The 25835-nt window shown below is 42.1% G+C and overlaps 1 protein-coding gene across 4 annotated transcripts in view; it reads left to right on the forward strand.

The window, feature by feature from the left end:
* GLRA1 (glycine receptor alpha 1) overlaps positions 1-20245 on the forward strand; it is a 730078-nt gene extending 709833 nt beyond the window's left edge. For all 4 annotated transcript variants that reach the window (XM_069653991.1, XM_069653993.1, XM_069653992.1 and 1 more), the window contains one exon: positions 7886-20245. In XM_069653991.1, the coding sequence (XP_069510092.1) occupies positions 7886-8173 (288 nt within the window). In that variant the 3' untranslated portion in view covers positions 8174-20245. The remainder of the gene's footprint in view (positions 1-7885) is intronic.
* Positions 20246-25835: the final 5590 nt, after the last annotated feature.

The raw sequence follows: 25835 nt of genomic DNA on the forward strand, positions 1-25835 counted from the left end.
GGCACCTAACATAACGGCATTACCGTAATACAACCGTGATAGGATAGTTGCTCTAGCTATTGTGGAACAATTTGCTTCACTCATATAAGGGTGTATTATTCTGAGGAGCTGAAGGTGATAGGAGAAGGTCTTGGGCTTCTGCGCTCAGGGATGCATCTATGTACATTCCTAGTGTTTTTACTTTGTTGGCCACCTTTATTTGAGAGTCATTTATGAGAAAGGATTGGTACTGGCTATCAAGTTTGGCTCTGGCTTGATTTGATCCAAAGATCATCAGTTCTGTCTTTTCTGCGTTTAAACACAGCCAGTGTTGTTCATCCAGTTCTTGATGAATTTGTATAGTCCTTTCACCCATGCTCTATCCAGTGCTTAGTCCCCGCTCAGTTCCACTACTAGCTGGGTGTCATCGACGTAATTAGTGAAAAAGGCTCCCAGTTTGTCTAGGACTAAGCACAGGAATCTGATGTACAAGTTAAAGAGCAGCGGGGACAGGCTAGCCCCTTGAGGTACTCCACATCTGATGACCTCTTCCTAAGAAAAGTTGTCACCCCAATGTATCCTGGATTTTCTGTTTGATGGAAAAGATATGAGCCAGCTAGTTGCTTCAATCGAGCAGTTGGCTACCTTTGCCAGTGCAAGCTTGAGTTGGTTGTGGTCTAAAAGATTGAACGCTGCATTAAGATCTAACAATATAAGGAGCCCGGTATTCCCCTTTTTCACCACACTTAGCATGTGGGCCTGAAGGTCCAACATAGCTGTTTCGATACTATGGGCTGTGAGGAATCCAGATTGCTGACTGCAATACATTGTTGGCTTCCACATATGTTTGAAGTTGGGAGGTGGCAATTCCATCGAGTACTTTGAGTAAGAAATTGCAATTTGTTATTGGTCTTAGGTTGCTTGGGTCTCTTTGATCTAGCTCTGGCTTTTTTGCTAGTGGTGTGACCGTAACTGATTTAATGCTTTCTGGAACATGACCATCCCTGAATGATGCATTAACTATTTTGGTAAGGAGAGGGGCAAAAATGTTTCATTTTCTAGGGTGAGTTTAGGTGGGATGATGTTTTCGGCGCATGTGGTAGATTTAATTAGACTTAGGGTGGGGTGGAGTTACTAGAGGAGTTTAGGGAGCACCAACAGGACCCTGTCTCCGACACAATTTTTGGACAGGAGACAGCAGGGGTCTGCTCTCACCTGCCCAATCCCATTTAAAGCCCCGATTAATCCTTACTTGGATGAAGCTAAAAGCAAAAATAATTAGCCTGTTTCAGTCAAGAGCACAAGAGTTCAAGGGAGGCTCAGGGTGCTCAAAGAGAAAAGTATTGGATGGATGGATGGATGGATGGATGGATGGATGGATGGAATGATATAGTAATTAATTACATGTCACACCTTGGCTGTTTTTTGTTTTTTCACACATCGCAGAGTCATAACACAACCATAGGGAGGAAGTACTGTTACCGGTCCCCCGGGTGCAATTTTTTTAATATACTAATTTATGGTCAAACTCGATTTTTAAATATACTCATAGGGATCCCTCTCCTTGCTTATGGGCAATTACCTCAAGCCCATAACCAATATATATAAGTACATACAAGCAAACCTATTCCGTTTATCCATTTAATCTAGGTTATATTGCACAATGGTATATGCCATTTGGTTTTTCAATTCCAATTTAAATTTTTAATCTTCAATCATTTTTGTACCCTTTATTTCAGAAAATGCTTTTTTATGTTTAGCATCTGAATCCATCCTCTCACCACTAGAAGATTTGGTCCCTTGGTGCATCGTTTGATGCCTGTTACAACAAATAACATTGAAATACGGAGTAGAGTGCTGTAAACATACTGGTTAATTTTTTTAAATTTCAATTCTAATTCATTATGAAAAACGACGTCCCCTTTAGGATTCATTGAGCATTCTCAATACATGCACCCTCCCAATAGCAGAAGTGCTTACTTCTGAGACATCTTTGCTTTCCGTTGATGAGGACATTTCAATGCATGGTCAGAGAAATAGGACTACTATTCAGATGATCGTACCTCAGACCAAATCATTCCATCTTCCTTGCATGTGTATCTGTCACACAAAATAAAGACTGTATTCCATATAAAAGATAATATAATTTAATGAACTTTGAAAGCGTTTCAGTCACACTCAATTAAATCACAAATTCTGAACTTTGCATCAACATTACAAATGACCAAAAAGAAAAGAAATACAACTCAACTACTAATGAAGAAACGTATTGAAATGAGTCTGCCATCTTCTGCTATTTATGCGCAGTCATATCAAAGTTCTGATTCTACCGATTGTGATTATTGCTTATCACTGTAATGTTTGATGTCTGTTCTTTTTAAATTGATGATACTAATTACTCACCTTTGTGAAACAGTTTTCCATTTTATACTAAAATGCATAATTTGCATTATTATAATAATGATTGTAGATTTCACTCCTCATTCATTATTCAAGACCTAGGCTCTCAAATTTGTAAATCCAATATTCGTCTCTGCACATAAATTGACTTTCCTAATCTCCACCTAAGGTTGTTTTTTCACCATTTCAGTGATTTGAAAATGTCATTGCATTACTTTATGTTGTGCTTCCAAATAGTGTCTCAATATGCGTGAGTTAGTATTGTTATTCCATATGCCTCATTTCTGCTCACCAATAATTTTCTTCATTGGGCAAATAGTTTCCCCACGTGCATTTTTCCATAAGAACAATTAATGCAATATGCACTGAAATTCGTAATAGATGTGACATAATGTTTCAACTGTATTTCTTTACATTTTATAATGTTTGTGAGGGTTGTTCCATTAATGAAAATATTGAAGTGTATGCAATTCAGTCCAGGGTAATTGTCTACTTTTGCATGTTGACCAATATCTTTGATCATCCACCAGGGATATTGTATCTGCTTGTACAAGTATGTCACATAGGTTTGGGCGTCTTCAGAAGGCAATATTGGGTAGAGTTCTCAGCATGCAATATTATCCAATTACTTTGAAGAATTATTTCGACTTTAAATACTTGAGGACCAAGTGTCATTGCAAAACCATTTATTCAAATTGGGTCTTAGGTATTTGGGTTTTTAGCAAATTTGAACAAGAATGATTATACGCGTTGATGTACTCCTCCTGTGGCCCAATGCTCGGGCCTTTTTTTCCAGAATGTTCTGCTTTTGTGAGGTTGATGTGTAATTTGAAATGTTTACAACTATGGTTTTCTCTGTCTGTTAGTCCGTCTCACTGTGTATTTTCTATTACCTCCACATTTGGTTTTCTTAGTACTTTTCCCGAAAAAGAAATCATCCCACTCTGTGTTTTTTCTTTTTGCTGGCTAAGCCACTGGCTGTTCACTGATTTGGTTCTTTATTTGTAGATGAGCTTAGTTGTGCACAAAAGGACCTTTTTGGACAGTTCTGTGCTTTTCTTCTAAAACATCTCTTTTGAAAACTATCTGACAATTAACCAAGCCAAACATCATCTCTACTTATTGATAATCAAAGTTGACACATTTAAATGGATGAGTTTAAACAAGCTCTACAAATGGTTAACAAAACATTGGGTGATTACAAAAATGTATTGTAGAAAAGTTAATTAAGACAATTACCTTTTGTACAATACATTTTTGTAATCACCCAATGTTTTGTTAACCATTTGTAGAGCTTGTTTAAACTCATCCATTTCTATTAGAATTCAAAGAGTTATTTACTTTCCTCTTTTACTACTCTTTCAGTGTCCATGGAAAGCTCTTGAATGGTCAGTAATTGCAAATCTAAGGAACACTTGTTCAATATCATCCTCCATTTTATGAGAAAATCTTTGTTGTACAAAGTTTCAATTATATTAAAATTCTCAAGCATATCAGAATGCTTCTCATTTGGTCATACTGAGAAAAACTATTTGCATGCACTGTAATGAGAATTTGTTTCTTCACAATGTATTCTAATTATTCAAGTCAGTTTGGCTGGTCTTTGAGTAATAAACCCATTGTGCTCAATGTAATGTACACTAGAAGTGTAGTTGCTTCATGTTCTGAAAATTGAAAAGGATTCTGCATGAGCTTCCATCATTTGCGCCATGTTTGAGAGTTGAGTATATAACTTGAATATTTGCTATTTAAAACCCGTCTCCGAACCACAGGCAATAACACAGTTATTTGTTAATGTTATGGCAAAAATGGCAACATTAATTGCATTGTGTGTGCTGTTCAGGACCATAAGCATCAGCAGCATTGTTAATTAATTTGCTTGCAAAGTTGGCAAGATTAAAAGACACTGGAGCAAAGCATGGAAAATTGTGCAGAATCCTTAGAATTTTCAGAAGATAACTCAACTAAAATTCTAGGCATTCTAAATAGAACTAAAACTGGTTCATTACTCAAAATCTCACCCAAACAGTGTTCCATTAAACACTTTCAATACTTTACGAAGAAGCAAATTAAGATTACAATGGATGGAATTTCTTTAGCTCTGTGTCCCCAGATGCTCGAGGATTCAATTACAACCAGCACTGTGTACAAACAACAACGTTTTACTAATAAAATGGAAGATAATATTGATCAAGTTTTCATTATATTTCTTATTACTGACTATTCAAGAATATACAGTGGGGTGGTCATTGCAAAAAAAGAAATTGAAATTTAGAAAAGTAAACAACTCTTGAAAACCCAGTTGAAAGCAGACAAGTTGAAAGAAGCTATTGTCCCCCTTAACAAAACTTTGGATGATGACAAAAATGAATTGCACTTAACCAAATAAAAAACATTTCTAAGGAACACCCTGCACTAGACATATGGTACTCTATTCTTGCCTTGATGAATAGTCAGAGAATCATCAAAATAGTGTTTATGGATGACCATCAAAGAATTACCAAGAAGGTTCTGATAGTGCACCAAAAATATAATCTAAAGATATAGAGGACAAAAGAGGTCCCATAACAAGCTAACCACAAATTTCTCTTGTCCAAGAAAGAAAAATCAAAAGGACCAAGAAAACTATACTGGGAGGCAGAAGACTAGACAATGTGAGACAGACCACAAGAGAGACAAAATCATACTTGTAACATTACAAATGAACAATTAATGTCTCAGCATTGTGAAGTTCTGGGAAAAAAAGGCTTGTACCCACAAATAAACATCAAGAGTCTAAAATACATGTATGAATCCGTTTCACAGTATAAAGAGCACAGAAGTCAGAGCAAATTGATCCTGCATATTCAATCTCTAGCACTGAACATGCATCCAAAAAACGTATTTGGCGGCAAGTACAATGTTGAATTGCAAGAGCCAACAAAAGACAAACAAAATGTTTTTTGAAGAAATGCACACTTTACTGCCTCTCACTAAGAATAAGGAGATAACTATTAAGCTCACAGATAAGAGTGGGGCTATTGTAATTATGGACACAAAAATATTAAATGCAATGTAAATGATAATAAGCCAATGAAAAAACCTATAAAAAGCCTATCAGTCTCTTGATTATGACCCCACTTGCGACATAATTAAAATGTTTGAAACTTTATTGAAAGAAGGAGCGGATAATGAATGAGTTTCTGAACAATTGAAAAAACATTAGCTTAAATAACTTCCGATTTTACACATTTTCTAACATAAGGATGTACCGAATCCACCACGGGTAAGACCAATAATACCAAAAAATGACGACTTATTTGAATAAGATTGAATTTACAAACTTTAATCAAGGTTAATTCTGATCACATTTCATTGTTTACTGCATCAGAGGTCCTTGTGAAACAATCTAGAGTGTGCAAAGTTTCCGCCCAATGAAGGAACGAATTGGTGAATATAAACAAGATATTCTTATAAAAAATACGAAATGACCTATAATTAGACACTTGCTGGAAGCACAACATCAAGTAGTACAATTCAAGTTTCATATCCTTTGATGTCGTGAAAAAACACCCTGCAAAGGGAAACTGGGAAATGCAACATATGTAAAGAGAAGTACAGTGGATTTACAAACTTCAGAGTCTATATCGTAATATTTGTTTAATCTAGTGGAGCATGTGTCTTTACTGAAGAGAGCTACACAATGGCCGCCATAGACGTGACTGGTGCATCTTACAATATACTGCACAATATTGCCACCTACATGTGTTGGAGGAAACCTCAGAAAACACAGGTACATCATGAATTCCTTGTGCAACGTTTGAATAAGATATTGAATAGCTTAGAGGAATGAATGAGGAGTGAAATCTTCAATAATTGTTATCACAATGCAAATCACAAATGTTCTTGTAAAATGGAAAACTCATTAAAATTAACAATTTGTATTGCTACTGGAACGTTCACAATTGATGAGCAGTAATCAAGATGGGAAGAATGTGAACTTTAAAATGACTGCTGTATGAATCGCAGAAGGTGGAACATTAGTAGACGCTTAGTATTTCTTTTCTTTTTAGTCCTTTCTTTGTGTTGATGGAATGTCTGAAACTGGTGATTTAAATGTCTGTGAATTATCATGCTTGTACATTTAATAACATTGAAGTTTTCAGTTTTTATCATGGAATAAAGTCTGTATTGCTTGTGATGCAAGCATGCATGGAACAGCCTTGGGCAGGGAACCGAGACTGTGGACAGTAGCACTATTTCACTGGCCGTGCATTGAAACTATATCCCAGATGAACGCACTTCCGATTTTTGGACACGCACTTCTGATTTTTGGACACTGCAAATGATGAGAATGCTGAATGAATGCTCATGGATAATTGTGTTGTGTTATGACATTTTTAAGTGAGCATCGGAATTTTTTAAATGAAGCAATTTGATTATTTTATAGTATAGATTTACAGGTGTTTGTTTTAATATCCACCTGATGATGGACCACGGGACCGAAACATGAAGTGGAAAAAGTATAGATTCAGTTGCTAATGATTCATGAAAAAAACGCTACAATCATTTGCTGAACATAATTAAAATTGCAATTGAAAAGCAAAACCGTGTACCCTTCTTCAATGTAAACAATAGCGAAGACATTGCTGGAAGAGGTTAGTTTCGCTGCGTGCACATAGCTTGCATTTTTCATTTTGTTGGACTGTTTTCGGCATGGACTCTTGCATTTTATGCCTGTGAGAAGCGTCGCTCTCATTTGAAACCAGGTTCCGGGAATGTTATGAGCTTCACCAATGAGCACCTAATCTTATCATATCATTTATAGATGTTTTGATTTATGGCTGACTTCAGCCCTGAAATTGCATGGCAGCTTTTACAGAACATTTGATCAAAGGTAAACAGGTTTACAGTGGATGTGCTTCTATTTTTCTCATGTATTTCTTTGGTACAACTAGTATCCACTCAGTTTACATCGGAGAATGCAGGATTTTGCTTTGCTCAAAACGTGCATTGCTTTGCAAATACTGGTACGCATAGTGTTGTTGTTGTTGTTGCACAATGTAGGCTTAACTCTAGGCAGTTTCATTTAGTTTTTATGCTTACATGCTGTAGTTCTCTCAGGAAGTCAGTGGGGTCATGAAAGAACTGGTTTTGGGTAGAGTTAGCCGTTTTAAAAGGGGCTCACTAACCCAGAAACACTCCAGGTAAAACTAGGGTGTCCAGGACATGCCAGTGTTGTGTGTTTTGGGAAGCATGTACACATTTCCTGGAGTTTGTCTTCTTGGATGAAAATGTTGCAAACAACAGCTAAATAATGCAGACCCTTTGTTTTGCACCTGCTTCGCAGTGTTGCTGCCTTTCCCCTATAGGGATTTTCACTGTCATTGAAACAATTGCATAGCGAGTAGGTGGCACCCACATGCCCGCGGCGTCTTTGGGAGCTCCCCATGCCGGGCCCCCTTGTGCAGGGGTTGCACATCCTATGCCCTTTTTTAAGCAATGTCTTCTGCTATATCTCTTGCAGGAGGACGAGACTGGTGAAGGCCGCTTCAGCTTTGCCGCCTATGGGATGGGCCCTGCATGCCTCCAGGCCAAAGATGGCATCTCTATGAAGGGCACCAACAACAACACAGCCAAACCACCACCACCTCCAGGCAAGTCCGATGATGAGATGCGCAAGCTCTTCATTGGCCGGGCAAAGCAAATTGATAAGTTTTCCCGCATCGGCTTTCCGCTGGTCTTCCTCATCTTCAACACCTTCTACTGGATCATATACAAGATTGTGCGCAGCGAGGACGTCCACAAGCAGTGAGGAGGAGCCCGCGGAGGTGGTGGCCGGATCGGACTGAAGTGGAGAGAATGGGGGAACTCTGGAGGAACCCTCGCCAGTCTGTGCAATAGCAATGCAGCAAAGCGTGAATTTAAGAAAGTGGCAATATCTACCGAATTCAACAAACAGAGGGGAGGGGTGCCTCGTTTCAAGACATTTGGAACTACAACTTGTGTGCTGAAGGGGTCAAGCAACTCCTAGGAGGTTTAAGGCTTTGAAGGGGGGGTGCTAACGAGGGCGCTCGGAAAGCAAATACTGCATTGTCAAACTGTTCACTTCGCATCATGGAGCAGTGTTAATATATTCAATATAATATCTTCATAATTAATTATGCAAACGAAAAAAGGAAAAAAATCTTTTTGTAGCATATTAACGAGCTTCGAATCCTGCGTCACAACATGGCGCAGTTGTTCAAGTGTATGCAGACATCTTTATTTTTATGCTTTTGGGGAGGCCATTTCTGTGTTCAAAAAGAAGCATGAATATGTAAACCTTGGGGTTTGTTGTGGGGAGGTGGGCGGACGCAGAGAGAGACATTGGACTCCACAGCATCCCCGACGAAGTGTGCCAAAATAGGAAGGTGGAGAATTGCCTTTTGATGTGGAGCGTGCTGACTGTATGCAATTGCTTTTGTGGGTGTGTTTGTCTTTTTTTTTCCCTAAGCTCAATGATAAATGTGCACCTTGCCAGCGCTGGCCATCCTGGTAACATTCCCTCCGATAAAAGAGGGATAAACCAGAACACCTCATAGCTACCATTTTGTATCTAACTTCTTCGGAAAACATCCACCTTCCATGCTCAAAGGTTAAAAGCATGCAATGGATAGATTGGTAACGAGGCGATATCCATGGAATGGAGGATGACACTTGAGGGTCAATGGAGGACTTCAGGAGAGCATCAATCCAGGAGCAAATTCCAAACGCTAGCTGCCGCCTCATTGGCCAAACAGGCGTATTAGAGCGCTCCTATCGACATACTCTTAAGAAAGCGAAGGGCCCTTGCAATGCCAAGTGAGAGTGGGGTGGCCAAAAGAGAGTGGTCTTCACTTCTTACCTCCTGATGCCTCTCGCCTGTTCGTCAGACTCACACTTGTGTTGATGCAACTCCTTGTGATGACCCACCTCCTTCCACCAGGAGGTAAGAGCTTTCTGGTCCTTATCTCATCAGATGCAATATGACATACCAGCATAAGCAGGTTCGGTGAAACCCTCACCCAAATAATGTGCCAAATACCTTGCCGCCAGCTGGCGATAATAGAATCAAGGATGAGGAGGCTGATCGGTTAATGAAAAGGATGCCTTGCACCTTCAATGGAATCCTTACATTGGGACTCTGAAGAGTTGCGCTTCCACTGTTTGAATCCTCCAATCATGACACCGGCAGCATAAACTAGGAAATACTTTGGGAGAAAGGCCCAGTGACTTCACCATCAATTAAGAAGACCATCCTGTAATAAAGTGCCAGTGCCCACCTCATCACATATGGGCCAGAAGCTACCCCAATTAATAACCCCACAAAAAGGTGCCTCCACCCGCCTTAGCCATCCCCAAGAAATATCCTACAGAAAAGTGGCAGCACCTTCCTAACCCTATCTCAAGAAAAATGTTATGATCTACTGCCAGTGGCCATCTAATCCTGCCCCCAAAATACCATTTGCTAAAGTGCCATTGCCTACCCGATACTATTAAGAAAAGTGAAATAATGAATTGCCAATGCCAGCCCCTGTCCACTATGGCCCCTTTTGGGCAGCACTCATCCATGATCCATGGTTGACGCATCCAGGACATTGCTTCTGTTCACTCAGATGCCTGTTCCCAACTCAACAATGTCACCTACCTACTCCGTTTCACAAGCATGCCCTCCACCTACTCCTCACTCTTTCCAGCATCAGCAGTCCTTGATTTAGCTGCTCCTTATCTTACACCTCACACCCTCTAACTCGTCACTCTTCCGATGTTCCCAGCTATCATCCCTCTCGTTCTTCATCACAAGCATGCCCTCCACCTACTCCTCACTCTTTCCAGCATCAGCAGTCCTTGATTTAGCTGCTCCTTATCTTACACCTCACACCCTCTAACTCGTCACTCTTCCGATGTTCCCAGCTATCATCCCTCTCGTTCTTCATCACAAGCATGCCCTCCACCTACTCCTCACTCTTTCCAGCATCAGCAGTCCTTGATTTAGCTGCTCCTTATCTTACACCTCACAACCTCTAACTCGTCACTCTTCCGATGTTCCCAGCTATCATCCCTCTCGTTCTTCATCACAACCATGCCCTCCACCTACTCCTCGCTCTTTCCAGCATCAGCAATCCTTGTTTTAGCTGCTCCTTATCTTACACCTCACACCCTCTAACTCGTCACTCTTCCGATGTTCCCAGCTATCATCCCTCTCGTTCTTCATCACAAGCATGCCCTCCACCTACTCCTCGCTCTTTCCAGCATCAGCCATCCTTGTTTTAGCTGCTCCTTATCTTACACCTCACACCCTCTAACTCGTCACTCTTCCGATGTTCCCAGCTATCATCCCTCTCGTTCTTCATCACAAGCATGCCCTCCACCTACTCCTCGCTCTTTCCAGCATCAGCCATCCTTGTTTTAGCTGCTCCTTATCTTACACCTCACACCCTCTAACTCGTCACTCTTCCGATGTTCCCAGCTATCATCCCTCTCGTTCTTCATTCTTTCCCACTGCTTTTTGGGATGTGTCGCCCCCCTGTTATATTGCAGTTCTACCCTATTCTTACTAATTTGTCAGTCCTGCCATTTTAGCTTTCTTCTTGTCGAGTCCGGTGTTTGGGTTAATTTCCTGTACTCTGGGGTGATGTACCTCCATTGCGGCATCAAAAAGGACAGGTGCAGGTTTGTGTCTTGTCCATTCCACATGTAGCAGCTTCTTCCATCAGCATCCCGCCCTTTCCTGCCGTTGCCGCCACACACTCGTAATCGCCTTCCTACTTGGACCCATGTCAATTCTGCCATACCTTCCCCTCCCCCTGCAGTTCTTACTATTCATGTTGACATATTCACAATATCACTCTTTTTTTCCTACCAGGACCTCTGTAATATCCACTTTCAGCTTGCACCCTCTAGATCCTGGGACACGCACCTGCGCCATATAGTTGTAGATATTTCGCACCTGAACCTTCCGGTTGGTGTCACGCCCGCCTGCAATCACCAGCCCCTTCTTCTACCGACTTGCAAACTCCATTCCCAATTGTTCTTTTCTTTTTGCTACAGTTGCAGCATGATGTTCTTCCCACCTTTACTCTGCAGTTGCTGTACGTTATTTCTACATGTGTTAGTTGTTGCTCCAAATTCATTCTCCAGATGTTTTTCTTACTAGAATCTCAAGTTGCTGAATGTTGCACGTTCCCACATAACCACCAAGTTGCTTCGTGTTGCTCATTTCAGGTGTACAATCCAACTGTTGCTTGTTTCTCCATCCACGTGTACACTCCCATTGTTGCTTGTTTCTCTATCCACGTGTACACTCTCATTGTTGCTTGTTTCTCTATCCACGTGTACAATCCAACTGTTGCTTGTTTCTCTATCCACGTGTGCAATCCCATTGTTGCTTGTTTCTCTATCCACGTGTACAATCCAACTGTTACTTGTTTCTCTATCTACATGTACAGTCCCATTGTTGCTTGTTTTTCTATCCACATGTGCAATCCAACTGTTGCTTGTTTCTCTATCCACGTGTACACTCCCATTGTTGCTTGTTTCTCTATCCACGTGTACAATCCAACTGTTGCTTGTTTCTCTATCCACGTGTGCACTCCCATTGTTGCTTGTTTCTCTATCCACGTGTACAATCCAACTGTTGCTTGTTTCTCTATCCACGTGTACAATCCCATTGTTGCTTGTTTCTCTACTCTATCCACGTGTACATTCCAGTTTTCGCTTGTTGCTCTATCCGGATGTTATTGGTTCGTGGTATCTACACCTGCACATTTTAGTTGTTGGTGGTTGTTCTTTCTATCTGCAACCTTGAATTGCTGTGTGTTGCCCTTTCCACCTTCACCCCTCCCGTTTGCCCTTTCTACGTGCTTCAATTGGTGCTTGTTGTGTTCCCGACTGATGCTCTACATCTGTCATGTACTAATCTATTCGACCACATTTCCTGCTATTCACTGTTGCAACCCTAGTTATTTGCTTGTTGCTAGTTCTATCTGTACCCTACAGGTGTTGCATGTTGCTCTTTCCACTTATACACTCATACACTTATACGCTCGGGGGCACATTCATGGAATTTTTGCACGGTTCAAAGTGACTGCACTGCGGACGCAAACCCTGATTTGTGCAACTGTGCAAAGTGTATTTTTGCAGCGCAAAGACAGCACAAAATGACTTTGCACTGGAATAATACACTTTGCACGGTTCCATGAATCAGGGTTTGTGTCAGCAGTGCAAAGTCACTTTTTTCGGCAGTGCAAAGTCACGTTTTTCAGCAGTGCAAAGTCACTTTGAACCGTGCAGAAAATTCCATGAATCGGGCCCTCAGTTGTTGGCTTTTCTATTCAACCATCTATAACCATCCCTATGTTCATTGTTTACCTTTCCTTCTATGCCATCAAATAATTGCACTTTCTACTTGCACAGTGCAGTTGCTGGTTGTTGCCCTAGTCCCCTGTGTTCTGCAGTTGTGTTTTGCTCTCATCTGGGTGTTGATCTTTCCACACGTACCTTCCAGGTGATCCTTGATCGCGTTCTTGCAGGGACCTACAATTGCTGTTCCTACATGGGCCATCCAGGTGTTTCCTAAACACACCATTCTATTTATAGTGATTGTGCAATAGCAACAAAAACACAAAACTGGTAATTATGAAATATTCTGTGAAATTTCCAAAATTGGACAAAAAAAAGGTCACTGAATATTTTACACTACTGTCACTCGTTTTAAATGTTCTGAGGGACACATTAAAAGTTGTTTGATGCCTGTGGCACCAGTGACCCAAAAGCACACTCGTCACGCAGATAAAGCAAATTGCAGGTTCGAATCCCGGCAGGGCCAAACTCAGCCTTTCATCCGTCCGAGCTCGATAAACGTAGTGCTATATAAATGCCTAATTATTATTTATGAGTCCGGCAAAATTAGGACGGCAGTAACCGACACAATTAGTATCTCCTCTTTGCCACAAAATGTATCGTTTTTTGCCACAATATTTCTTTTTCCTTTATGCAAAATTTAGAAATCAATGCCACCATTCCCTATGAGCATATCCGGTGGGGGTTGTAGATTTGTTGCAGTAGAGTTTGCTCTTTTCACGGGCACCTGTATTCGACTGCATCTCTACCCATAGCCTCAAGGACAACAGTCGTTGTGAACACAGCATTCGTTTGAATTCTTGTCTTGCCAATTCCTAGGACACCAATGTTCAAGTGTTATTTCTGAGTGGACACTAGCGGCCTTCACGTGAGAAGTATCCGTGATCCATCAGAAGTCATGATTTGGCAATGCAGCTCATGCTGGGAGTGCATGTGAGGACAGTCTCTTCCTAGGAGTCAGCTGAGATAGAAAGTGAAATGCCCTAGTGAGAATTCACCACATCAGCTTGGGAACATCTACGCACCCTGATGAGGTCAGCCGACTGATCAAGAACTGAAATCAATTCTCGGCCGGAGTCAAGCTGAGAGCCTACTTCACCCGGACACATCTGGGCATTCAGACCAATGTCAAGATGCAGTTATTTGGAACTCTCTTGCTCTCTGCATATCTTTGCACGAGCCTTGTGCCTGGTCAGGGGCAGCTCGCATTCACTTTATCTCCCTTACCACAGGATTTTCCTTTGTAGCTGTCGACCAGACACAGGCTATTCAATGCTACAAAGTCGTGGATTTGGAAAAGTGTTCTTAAGTATGTAAGACAAGGTGAGACGTAAGAGAAGGAGTGTTGGCTTCAGACCTCCAATATGGAGGACAAGGCTGACTTCTAGGTCACCTGTTCTGGAAGAGTTGGCCCTGGTGGGAGGGTTTTGAGACACACAAGTTGGCATAGATAAAAGTGGATAACGATAACAGGACTCCGCGCGAGATATACATTTAAACGCATTCCTTTGACTACACCCTGATAAGGCTGGAGATGGTCTCTCTGTCTTGCGTGACTGTAGTCCCCATTTGTACAAACTGATGCTTCACCTAGTCCGCCTCTGCTTGCACTCTTCCTGCTTTCCCAATAGGGTACAACATTATATCACACTGGGATTAGGTCATAATGATAGGATGGAGTCCTGTTGGTAATAGGCCTTGAAGTACAGCTACAACTTCTATACAATCCCAATGGTGAAGAGACAGCACAGAACACGTTCAGGCAACGTAGTTCTTTGTTCAAAAACAATGATATGAAAAGTGTGTTTTTCTCTATGCAAGTGCCATCTGTTGCTGGGGGTCAGCCTCATGTCGACTTGCCTGTTCTGGAGCTTCCCACTGACTAATATACTGGTGCACCCAAAATATGTTGTTGATGGCCGACAGAGGAGAACATCATATACATATCCCTGTGTGCAGTGTGTGCAGTGTACCCACTGTGCCTCTCCAGAGTTATTCCACTTGGAGAACAGCATGCAGTTGGTTGGCAAGTGGTGACATGTCTGCCCGCGGACTAGAAACAGCTGAAAGGTGACTAGAGGTGGCAAGCCCTCCCTGGCCTTGTCTGGGATGGGATGACGCTCACTGCTCAGCCACTATTCCTCTGAAATTCGGAAAAGTGCATGGATTGAGCAAAGGCCAACTCCCACTGGCCTAACATCTGTACAACTCGTCTCCATTCTGCTCCCATCAGCATCTTATCGGGTCACATGCATGGCCTGCATCCCAACCAATCCCATCATTGTTATGGTTACAAAGGGTGCTAGGGAGCAACTACATTTGTGGTTGTCGCAGCATTGTTATAACAATGAAAATAACAGAGGAGACAATCAAAACATAGTTTTCATGACAATCAGGACACATGAGGCCACTCACAGCAGGACTACCATAGCAATAATGTCCGAGAAGGCAGCAACAGAATTGTCAACGTAACAGGCATGGTTGTGGAAGCCATCACAGCATTGTTACTCTGACACTCATGACCCGAGAAGCCAAATTCTGCATTATTCCTGTGACAATCACGACCGAAGAGTCAATCACAACATTGCTCCTATTAAATACTTAGGTAATGGGCAACAGGTGATATTTGGTGCTCCAACAACATTGCTTACTTCAGTCTGGAAGGAATTAAAATCCCTACCCTGGGCATATTCCTGTCTCGCTGAGTAGGGTAGTATTGAATAAGATCAGCATCGTCACAGGTCTAAAACATTAGAGGAATACCTAACCCCGTTAATTGATCAATCCCACAAAATAAGGACCGAGTAGAGAATCACACCATTTGTATCATGACAATCATACCTAAATTATTTAAATAACGAAAGGAGCCAATTGACAGCATTGTTGCCATGTCAGTCATTACAGAAAAGAACCATCCGCCCCTCCCCCCAACAAGTACATTTTTCTCAATCCTTTCACTATTTAACATTAACAATCTTTGCTAAGAGGTGGCAAGATATATTATCATGAAGAGGAGCCGTAATGGATGTTTTGTTCTGAAATTTAGATGGATTTAGTAGACAAGTCATAGAAAAAATTCTTCCTGAGTTTCATGGCTACAGATGCAATTGTTTGCTTTGGTCTGACTTCTCCATGATGTTTGGTGTGCTCGGAGCCGCTGGTGGAGAGTGCATCACTGGGCCCTGGATTTAAAAAAAAATCCACCATCATCGATGACACTGCCCACCCTTAGATCATCGTGCATCAATCTGCTGGTGCTTTGATCCAAAAGTTCAGAAATCTGAGAGACTTTTTTGTGACCGGCAATCAATGTGAATGTCTCCAAATTGGGTACGTGTGAGATTGACCGAAGCCTGTCTTTTCATCTATTTATTCTGTTCTTTCAATCTCTTTATTTTATTTTGCTTACTATTACATAGCTTGTGTTTCTTTTACCTTCTGCTTTATAAGGAACCTACTCTCCAAACCTACAACTGATCCCTCAGAGAGTACTGCTGCCAAGCCGGCCCTCAAGAAATCCTCACTAGTGAGGACCAGTCAGCCTTACCTGTAGATTTGCAACCCTCAAAACGTATCTATTCTGGTCCTCACATCTGTGGTTGGTAAATTAGGCCACACTATTCACAGTGCTTGTTTACCGGGGCAGTGCTCAACACTGGCAGGTTTAGAGGCGGCAGCCGCACTACTCTCCCTTGACAAATCCTGATGCTATGCTCCTTTTCCTCACACTGACATTTTCCCTCCACCCACAACATGTGCAGGAGTTGGTGCATGGGTGAGGGGTTCTAATGGCTGGGCTCTTGCACACTTATTGAAATGAGCCGTCCTATAGTCGCCCTACATACCTTTAGCAGCCTCCTAGTGCAGGTAAAGTCTTGCTACGGTCTAGTAAGCTCAGTGGCACCATGTATAACTTTGCCTGCCCTGTGCAATTAAAAGCAGGAAAGAGATTTGTCCAATGCCACTCACATTACTGCAATTACAGAAGAAAATTAGCTTGTAGCAGAATTGAACAGCAGCCTATCACAAGGGCAGTCATTCCATGTCTTTCGGATTTTCTAATTGTACCCAATTCATACTATTTTTTAACACTGTGCACCTGTGCCAAATATAGAATATGACTCCTTGGAGTTCAGGGGCCAAAAGCAGTGTTTGGTGTGCGCACAAAGAAAACAAAACGAGGCAAATTCGCATTAAGGAAAAATTGAGGACAGAAAGTGGAGGGAGTTCGCCCACACGCTGCTTACCGTGAAAGGATCAGGCGTAATCAGTCACGTCACGTGCTAGAGAAAAGCCTACCAGCTTGTGCGGCTCTGCTGTAAATGTTACTGAAGGCGCCATTTTAGAAGGAGTGGCTTTGGTAGTAACAAACGCACTTTAGTACCAGACGTTTGCACATTTTAGACCTAGTGACGAATTGTTGTGCTCATGTTGGCAGTTTCAGACACTCACTCGTAGATTTTGAGTTTTTCCAAACTGCAGTCAAGAGTTATTTTTTTCATTTTAAACATAAAGAGTTGTCGTATATATCAAGTACTGGGCTTCCTAATATATTTATTTTTATATGCATAAAAAACTCTCCTCTAATGCAGTCAGATAGTCTAGTGGATGAATGAAAAGACGTGCAGTTAACGGCAATCTGTGTTTGAAATAGCAAAGAGAATTGCGCCTACGCTACCTCACGGCACACGTTTCCCTGTAACGAGAGGCATTCTTCTCATATTAAATGACTAGCAGCCTGGCTGAAAAGTAACATGGCCGCCCACTTAAAGAATAGTATCAGCTAAGAGGTATTGGTATTGGTATTGCGCCATTAAAATAATATTGTCTAATATGCCAATCCTGTGACATGTGAAAAACACCGGCTAGCCATCTACGAATTGCGGTTATTGGCTTATTTAGAGTATTGCAATTGTGCTAAGAAGCCCAGATACAATGGCTGAAAGTATTAGAGCCCTGGTGAGAATGTCTGGTACTGTGATATTAAATATGCATCGCTACAGAGGAAAAGCGAAATACCAATACATGAAAAGAATGGTATTGATACTGGGAAATGCGGGTTCAGTCCCATTAAAAGTATAGCAGCCCTGTTGAGAAGTGCCAGTACTGTTCCATTCAATATCAATACTCTACTGATAAGTGCCAAAATATGACCATTAAATCCATGACAGCCATGATGAAAAGGCTGAAAAGGTTTTAGATTATCAGCCCTTTTCAGGCACTGATTGGAATGCACAATGTTAAGTAACGGAGAATAGACATTATTTTGAATGTACAAACGATATATTAAGATGTTTTTATTTTGGCTGAAGGATCTCTCACATGCTCTTTTCTTCAATTAATTTCCTTCTTTCTGTCGAGGCAGCATTTGAGGAAAAATGAGGGAAATTTGAATCACGTTACCAGCACTTAGCAACAACTATGCATAGTTGTATGAATCCCATTGGAATGATACAGCAGCCATCTTGGAGAAAAGTGGGTCTTCTTGGAACGATAGGTGGCTGACATCTTGGAATGAGAGGTGGAAGCCATATTCAACCTGGAGCATTTCCCACTCATTGCTAACGCTCTATGATAATGCAATGTCTTTATATGTTAACTATTTATATACCCTAGAGAGTTTACCTGATTTATCAAACATTTAAAAAATTGCAGTTAAAATAAATAATGTGACATAGATAGCCATTATTTATTACTGGGGTTCATATGGGCCGACATGAAATCCATGCAGTGTTTTTTTATAATATGTTGGCAGAAAGTCAAAAACATGTTTCTCTTGTGATTTTACCGCCACTGTACTCATGATGGTGACAGGGAAATTCTCTTGTAAAATAAGCTACAGGTTTCCGTACTTGCCAGCAATACATTTGTAGACGTGAAGCATGCTATCACAGAGGGAGGAACCCCGTTTCCCTGCATGTATCCCCTTCCAGAGCCTGGCCTCGGAAGGCCAGGGCTTGTTTGCTGCTGCACTTAAATATTTCCAGAGATAAAAAGCAAGATTTCAGAACATCATCAAATTCGTGCATAGCTCTCAACCATTTGTGTTGCAAAGGCGGGTGAAATCACCCGATTTTGTTTTTGGCGGGTGAGACGCCCATTGGAATGTATGGGCGTGCAGGAGGCTTGGCGGTGAGTCAGGCCTTTACAAGGCGGGTGACACCCGCCAAAAGCGTGTGAGTTGAGAGCTATGAATTCGTGTTTATTTTAAAACACGGTCGATATTGTTGATGTATACAATTTTGAAATCAACCAGACTCCAAATTCATACAAGAACGTTAATTTGCCTTTTGGTGAAGCAAAATGGTAGCAGAGGCCTTGGGGAGTTGGGCACAGAGGTTCTGCTTTGGTAAAGCAGAGAGTATGGCTCTGCACAGCATATGGGGTTCTTCTCCAAGGTGAGAGCTAGGCCTCGGGCCCACACGGGGTCACACTTCCCGCCATGCTCTGCTTCCTCCCACCCCCGACTTCCGTGCGAACTCTGCAAGATGAATACATGCCTGAACAAGAAGGCAACGTTTCATTTTCTTTTGCTAAATTTCCCAGCTGTCAGACATACTTGTGTCAATTATGGATTTGCCAAAAATGTTAAGGCCCTCACAGCCCATTCCATGTTCACAACATTCTTCAAAAGCCTGGGTTTCAAGGGCAAGAAGTATTCGGGCTCTGTGCATAAGTGGAGGCGGTGTAACTGGAAGCAATGTTTGAAGCACTTAACACAAGGCTGTGCTACACTGTCCCTCCTGCTCACTCTGCGCCCTTTCCCCATTACAAAGAAAAGAAGGTCGAAAACATAAAACACAAAGGTAAACATTTCAGCAACCATTTGCCACATGCCAAAGGACTGTGAGGCACGGCATGGCATGCTATGTGTGATCTTGTTCATCCTGTGAGGAATGTAACATTTGAGTGATCCCCCGGAAACCCAACATCTGCTATCCGAGGGAAGATGGATTAAGGCTTTCACAGACAAGAAAGGCAGCTTTAAAAACAGCGTTGTTTCCCACAATAACTGTAAACGTGCCACCCCCATGCTGCCTCCTTTGCATTTTTTCTAAATGAACAATGTATATACACATGTGAAACTGGCTTGCCTACATCATCATTCCCAACATTTCGGGGGTTTCATTTTGGTCAGCAGGAGGAATGGGGTGCAGCGACGGTGCTTCCTAGTGATCTACCGACCCTCCAGGTTTTTAAAGCGCAGTATAAAATCTGTAATGTACACAAGTAAAATTATCTTTTGCATGGAAAAAAAACAGGAGAAAAAGTGTCAGGAGACACCTCGGCTTGAGAAGCAAATAAAATGATAAAATGATTAAAAAAAATACTAAAATGTGAAAATTAAATTGTTTAAAAATATTTCAGCGGTTGGGACATGGAATGTAACCTTTCTGTTATTGTAACTGTATATATAAAAATGAAGCTTATATATTTATTGATCCATACATTCATGCAGATTTCAATTCTAAATAAAGTTTTCAGAATTTTTTGTCTCACTAAAGCTTTGCAGGATTTGTAGTTTTCTAAGCAGTGTGTTGGAATTCTCAGCACAATGCAGGGCGCCATAGACCTATGGAGACATAGTGGCCAGACGGCTTCCTTCTGTATCTCTTCAAAGAAGATATGCAACGCCCTGCTACCCGAGATAGGTACACCCTTTCACAAGTTGGTCCCCACATGCTTGCTCTGAGACTGATTCAGTGGTCCTTCACCTGGATGTCTGTTATAAGTGCCCGTCAGTACTGCCAGCTACACCCATCAGATACATTAAAAAAAGAAAAAGAAATCCCTCAGAACAGCTAGTGTAACAAAACCAGAAAGCAGGGCTAAGGGAATTCATGAAAATGTAGTTTCTTCTTAATGCACACCAAAGATGGTTCTTCAAGAAAATCAAAACAGTCCACATAACCTAAAATAGAATGCTCTCAGAACCAGCCACCGCAGAGCCCAGGAAGTGCATGATGGGTATCAACATTGCAGTGAATTTCTCAATCACCAGAACACACACACTTGTCGATAGTTCCCAACACGCGAACCCGAGCATCCTTAAACCGGACTCTACCGAAGCTCAAAAAGTCAGGAGCAAAGGAATGTGAGAATTCAAAGGTACCTGTGGCCACACTCTTCAAAAGCATGAACAAAAAAGGACGGCAGGACACGCTTCCTGCTGTGAAGTAATCATTTTGTCCGAATCCCCTTCTGAGGAATAATCGCTATTCTTCATGAAGTAGATTCATGGGGAAAAAGGGAGAAGTGGAATCCTTGCCGCTGCTGCCGCCGGCCTGCTCCACGCTCCTTTCCGGGCACATGTTCATAAGGGTTGAGCTTGACCCGTTTTTTGCTGTTCTTATCGGAGCACAGAGTGTGACTCAACCCTCCTTCAGGCTTTAGCTGGCATCTACCCTATAACCTTCTGAAAACAGACTCCTACATTAAAGCAGATGAGATTGGAGGCTACTCCAGTCCCATGTATTCAACAAATGGAATAGGGTGCGGCGATGTGCAGAACACACGTGTTGCAGTAAGGCACAGTATAGAACAGCACTATTCATGCCAATTGCATTTCTCAGACAGCTTCAATTCTGTTTGATCTGCTGCTGCCTTCTAGTGGATTGACTATGATAGTGCCTCCTTCTTCAGAGCTTATGTCTTTGACACACACTGAGCCCATCGTGTGTAGAGGTGGACCTCAATCTCCTTACCCAAAATAGGCCCACCTCTTAAGAAGTGAGTGCACATATATGCGTAAAGCAAGTTTATTGTATGCAAATGGCCGGGAGTGGTTAGATGACTCCTTAGAGAAAGAACTAACCCGATTCTCCTCGAAACATACCAAGGTTATACTTTTTGTACATTGTTGCAACATTTAACAGACTCCCACATATTTAGTTACAAAGTCATCCCTCCAAACATTATTGGTTAACCCTGTACAAGAAAATCTAATCCGCCTAAGTTCCCATGCTCTCATTAGACACATCCACTTAACCACCCTCTGCTTTGACATACATTTGCATTAGCTCATATTTACATTACAAACTCTTTTTGGGCTCTTCCCATAGTCGGTCGTGACATCATCACATGGTTACATATTCACCTACAACAATCCTAATTTATTACAAGTTCTATCTGGTCGGGGACCTCTAAACCCAGGCGTGATGCACATGGATTTTACATGGACACTTCATCAATATGAGGAGAGAGAGAAATAAAAAAGTTTCCTTTGAACTGGTGATAAACATCTTATCCACCCAGGCTAGCTGGCGTCCCTGGAATTTTTCGTTTCACTCTAATCTATTACGACTATCATTTCAGCTCACACGGCCTCTAGCCACATCCTGGTAATTTCCCAGAGAACCTGATTGAAACCCATAGACCATTTGCCACCTCTGCCCATAAGCCCCTCTTGCACCAGGTTTATTACCTGGCCCCAGTCTACCCTGCCGTGTGGCCGGACTTCCCTGGTCACTGAATAACAAGCTCCCATGTTCTGAGGAAGATTACATCTCTTATCAACACAGCACCAAGTCGTAAACTTATGCCTGGCCGCAACTGACCATTTGATATTATTGCAGCTGACAGAATGCAGTTAGCCACCTTCCCCATCCTTCGACCTCGATCAACCAACTTCCCTGGTCGCACTGAGTTTATCTTGCCAACCTATGTTTCTGTGGCCTGCACAAACCCTAACTATGAGGGACCTGCAGTTTACAGCCCTCCCATGTATTCATCATTTTCCCTCTGTTCCCCCACTGTCCTGAATACATCTCCCTGAAAACCCCAGTGTATATATACATATATCTGTGTTTAAGCCTACCGCGTCCTTTCACCGTGACATCTCCACCCATGAATCTCCTTTCTTGCATGCACATATACAACTCCTCACTTCCCATCTTTAGGCACTACATGGCATGCCACACAACTACATTGTGTCCACATTGTATCCACATACTTATCATTATGTTGCTACATGTATGCACATCTAAAATGTATCAACTATACACAAAATAAGACTAATAGTAACACTCATCCCATTCTCAGTAACTATACTAGATACATACTAGATTGCAACATCGCAATAACATCGCGCCTACCCCAGTCACCAATATGGCGAGCGCAATGCAAGCCCTTCTTTCCTCTTGAAACCATTACTGACTACCCAACATTCCCCCTTTAGTTAATTCATTAACTAATGAACCCATTCCTTGCTCTTTTAAACCATCTTCTCTGGGAATCAAGACCCTACAAACATCTGTCATACTAGTCCCACTATGGGCATACTCCTCCCGCTGAACAAACCCAACTCGTACCCCCACCATTTCTGCAATCTACCCACTGTTTCACACAATCATCCAAATTTGGTGGAGGATATAGAACAGCATCTGGATTCCCAACCAACCCTACATCCATTTCTGAGTACCCATGGCCCTAGCCTTGAACAGTTTTACAGTCATCATGGCAGCTGCTCTTGTTATCTTATCAGAACAGCATTGTAAGAGCATCTGACAGGTACAAAAAATAATCAGCAGAAAAACTAAAATTGGTATACAGATTTTCACAGCTATGCTCATCCAAAAAGGCACCCAAAAGAAAAGAGAGTGCAAACAAAGGTTATTTGTAATTCCTACTTCTTTCTCCATGACCACCCTAAATGTATGCAATGCGGCAATTGTCTGTGTCAGAGTCCCATTTTCTGAATCATTAGAAAACAGAAAAGTGCAACACGTGCTTCCAATTATTCAGCAAACACGCCCCTCCATGGCTGTCAGGAGGGTTAGGGTGTACCTGGTTTGCAAACCCATATGCCTCAAGGCCCAACAGTTCTCCTTCTATAGCAGTGAAAGTTGATGCTGAAGAGTCGATAAACAGTAAAAGCTGATAGGCAGTGACCTGGAGACACTTTGCATTTGCAAAAGCTTGAACGCCGGGGCCAAAAGAGAAGAAAAAAACATCTCAGTCCTACTGAACAATCTGTATTGTTCAGGATAATTCATCAGGGCTTCTGTATATGCCGGAGATACATAATTCGATCTTTTAGTCTGATTCAAATATTCCACTTCTTCACATCCAGGCAAAGTCAAAAGGTTATCCATGTTTGATTATACAAGGGATGCAAGGGGCACAGGGGACACAATGGGCACAGATGTGGTTTTGGTCATCAGGCTAGCAAGTATCAAATGGTTTTGGGGCACAATGAAAACATGCATGTGCATTGTAGTGAGACTGCACACTCTTCGCCAGGCTGGAGATAATTGTCGGTAAGAAAACTTTCATCAAGGGCAAAACAGATCGAGGAGTGCTGATGTACCTTTATCCAAATCATGAATGCGAAGTGCACGGTTGCAGTTCCCATTTGTGCCAGAAGGCACTGTTCCATCGCCCTTAAAACACAGAGAAACAAGATATAAGTAAATGGATCTTATAAGCCATGTCAAACATTTCAGGTATTTATTCCAGACATTTCCGCAATCCCAATTAGTCTGTCCACCACTTCTTCTGAAAATCCCCTCATTCCACCAGCTCTGCAACTCTTTACCCCTTGCTGTCACCAGTTATTCTCAACCATAGACCCTTCCAAATACAAGTGGACTCTCTGCGTACATTCTCCTGCTCTTTACAGTCTTTGCTTAAATATTCCTGGCCAATGGGTAGGGCAGAAGCTGTAACTGATTGCCCTTGAAGCTGCCCTCAAACTCTGCACAAGGCTACGTGCACCATGCACAGTGCTTCTCTTGACTCTATCTAATCCGGAATAAACAATCTAGGAACACCAAAAGCATGGGGGACAAGAGAGCATATATAGCAAGACCCTATAGATTTCTCTCTCCCCACGTTCCTCATATGCTTGTACCAAATATTATCAGCTGCAAAGCCATCTGCATCCACCATGTGATCTGAATATACAGTACCAAAATCTTTCAGTAGGTCAAAATCAATGCCTCTTTGTGGTCAGAATAACACTTTGCAAGTCCTATATAACTAGACAAAGTATAAACTATTCACATTTGCACTGTTTGTCACACCTGAACATTATAACAAGACCAATGAGAAAACCATACAATTAAACATCCTAACATTCATTTTGAATTCAAATTTCTTCTTAATATTTACAACAACAGTCCCTGGCTTCATTAGTTCCCCCCTTCTCTACTGGAACGAATTGCAAATCCTAGGGCATACTTAACTTTGAACCTGTTCTTGCTCCTGTGCCAGTGTAGGGGCACCAGTATCCCTCGCCACGTCACCGATATGAATCCAGCTCTTGCTGCCCTCCACTCTCATAGCAGTCAAAGTCACAAAAATCCCATGGTACGGCCTTTGGAAATGCCTTTCAAAGAAGTGAATGTGGATCTTCAGGTACTGTCAGGGATGGCAGTCTATTAAGAGTGGCACAGGACACCCAGAAAGGGTTTGGGTGGTTGTGCCAAAATAAAGGGGACAGATAAGTACACACACAGCTGAAAGGAAAGAGAACGAAGAGTAGGCAAGAGTAGCAAGGAAAAAGGTACAGAATGAATTCCCTCTTGGGGTGTATGCAGATATAGGAAAAGAGTATTCCACGAACCTTAGGAAAACTCTAGCCTTCTGCACAGTTTGCTATAACAGAGGCCCACGCTGTTTGCTCATAGCTTGGAACAACAGTTAAGGGTGTCTGTAACGCAGAAACGATACAAGGGAAGGGGCAGAGGTTGCCTGACGGAAACCAACAGACAAGCTCTGTACAAGGGGTTTACAAACATTACAAGAGAAGACACTAACAGATACATCCAGGAAAAAGGAAGTTGAATAGCAAACTAGCAGAAGGAAATGAAGGGAAAGTCCTGTAGCAGGATTGGATAACAGAGGAACAAGGTTGAGAGCTCAGAGGAGCAAGAAAGCAATGAGCAAGCCCACAGGAGCAGGGCTGTAAGGTAGAGAGCCCAGAGGGAAAGGGTTTAGGGCAGCGGAGTAAAGCAGGATGAGCAAGCCCACAGGAGCAGGGCTGTAAGGTAGAGAGCCTAGATGGAAAGGGCTTAGGGCAGCGGAGTAAAGCAGGCTGCACGGCAAGGAACCCAGAAGGGCCGGGCAGCAAGGTGTGAGCCCTGAGGGGCAGG

This window comes from Ambystoma mexicanum, chromosome 3q (assembly GCF_040938575.1).
Source record: "Ambystoma mexicanum isolate Mex_15411 chromosome 3q, UKY_AmexF1_1, whole genome shotgun sequence".
Classification (NCBI taxonomy): domain Eukaryota; kingdom Metazoa; phylum Chordata; class Amphibia; order Caudata; family Ambystomatidae; genus Ambystoma; species Ambystoma mexicanum.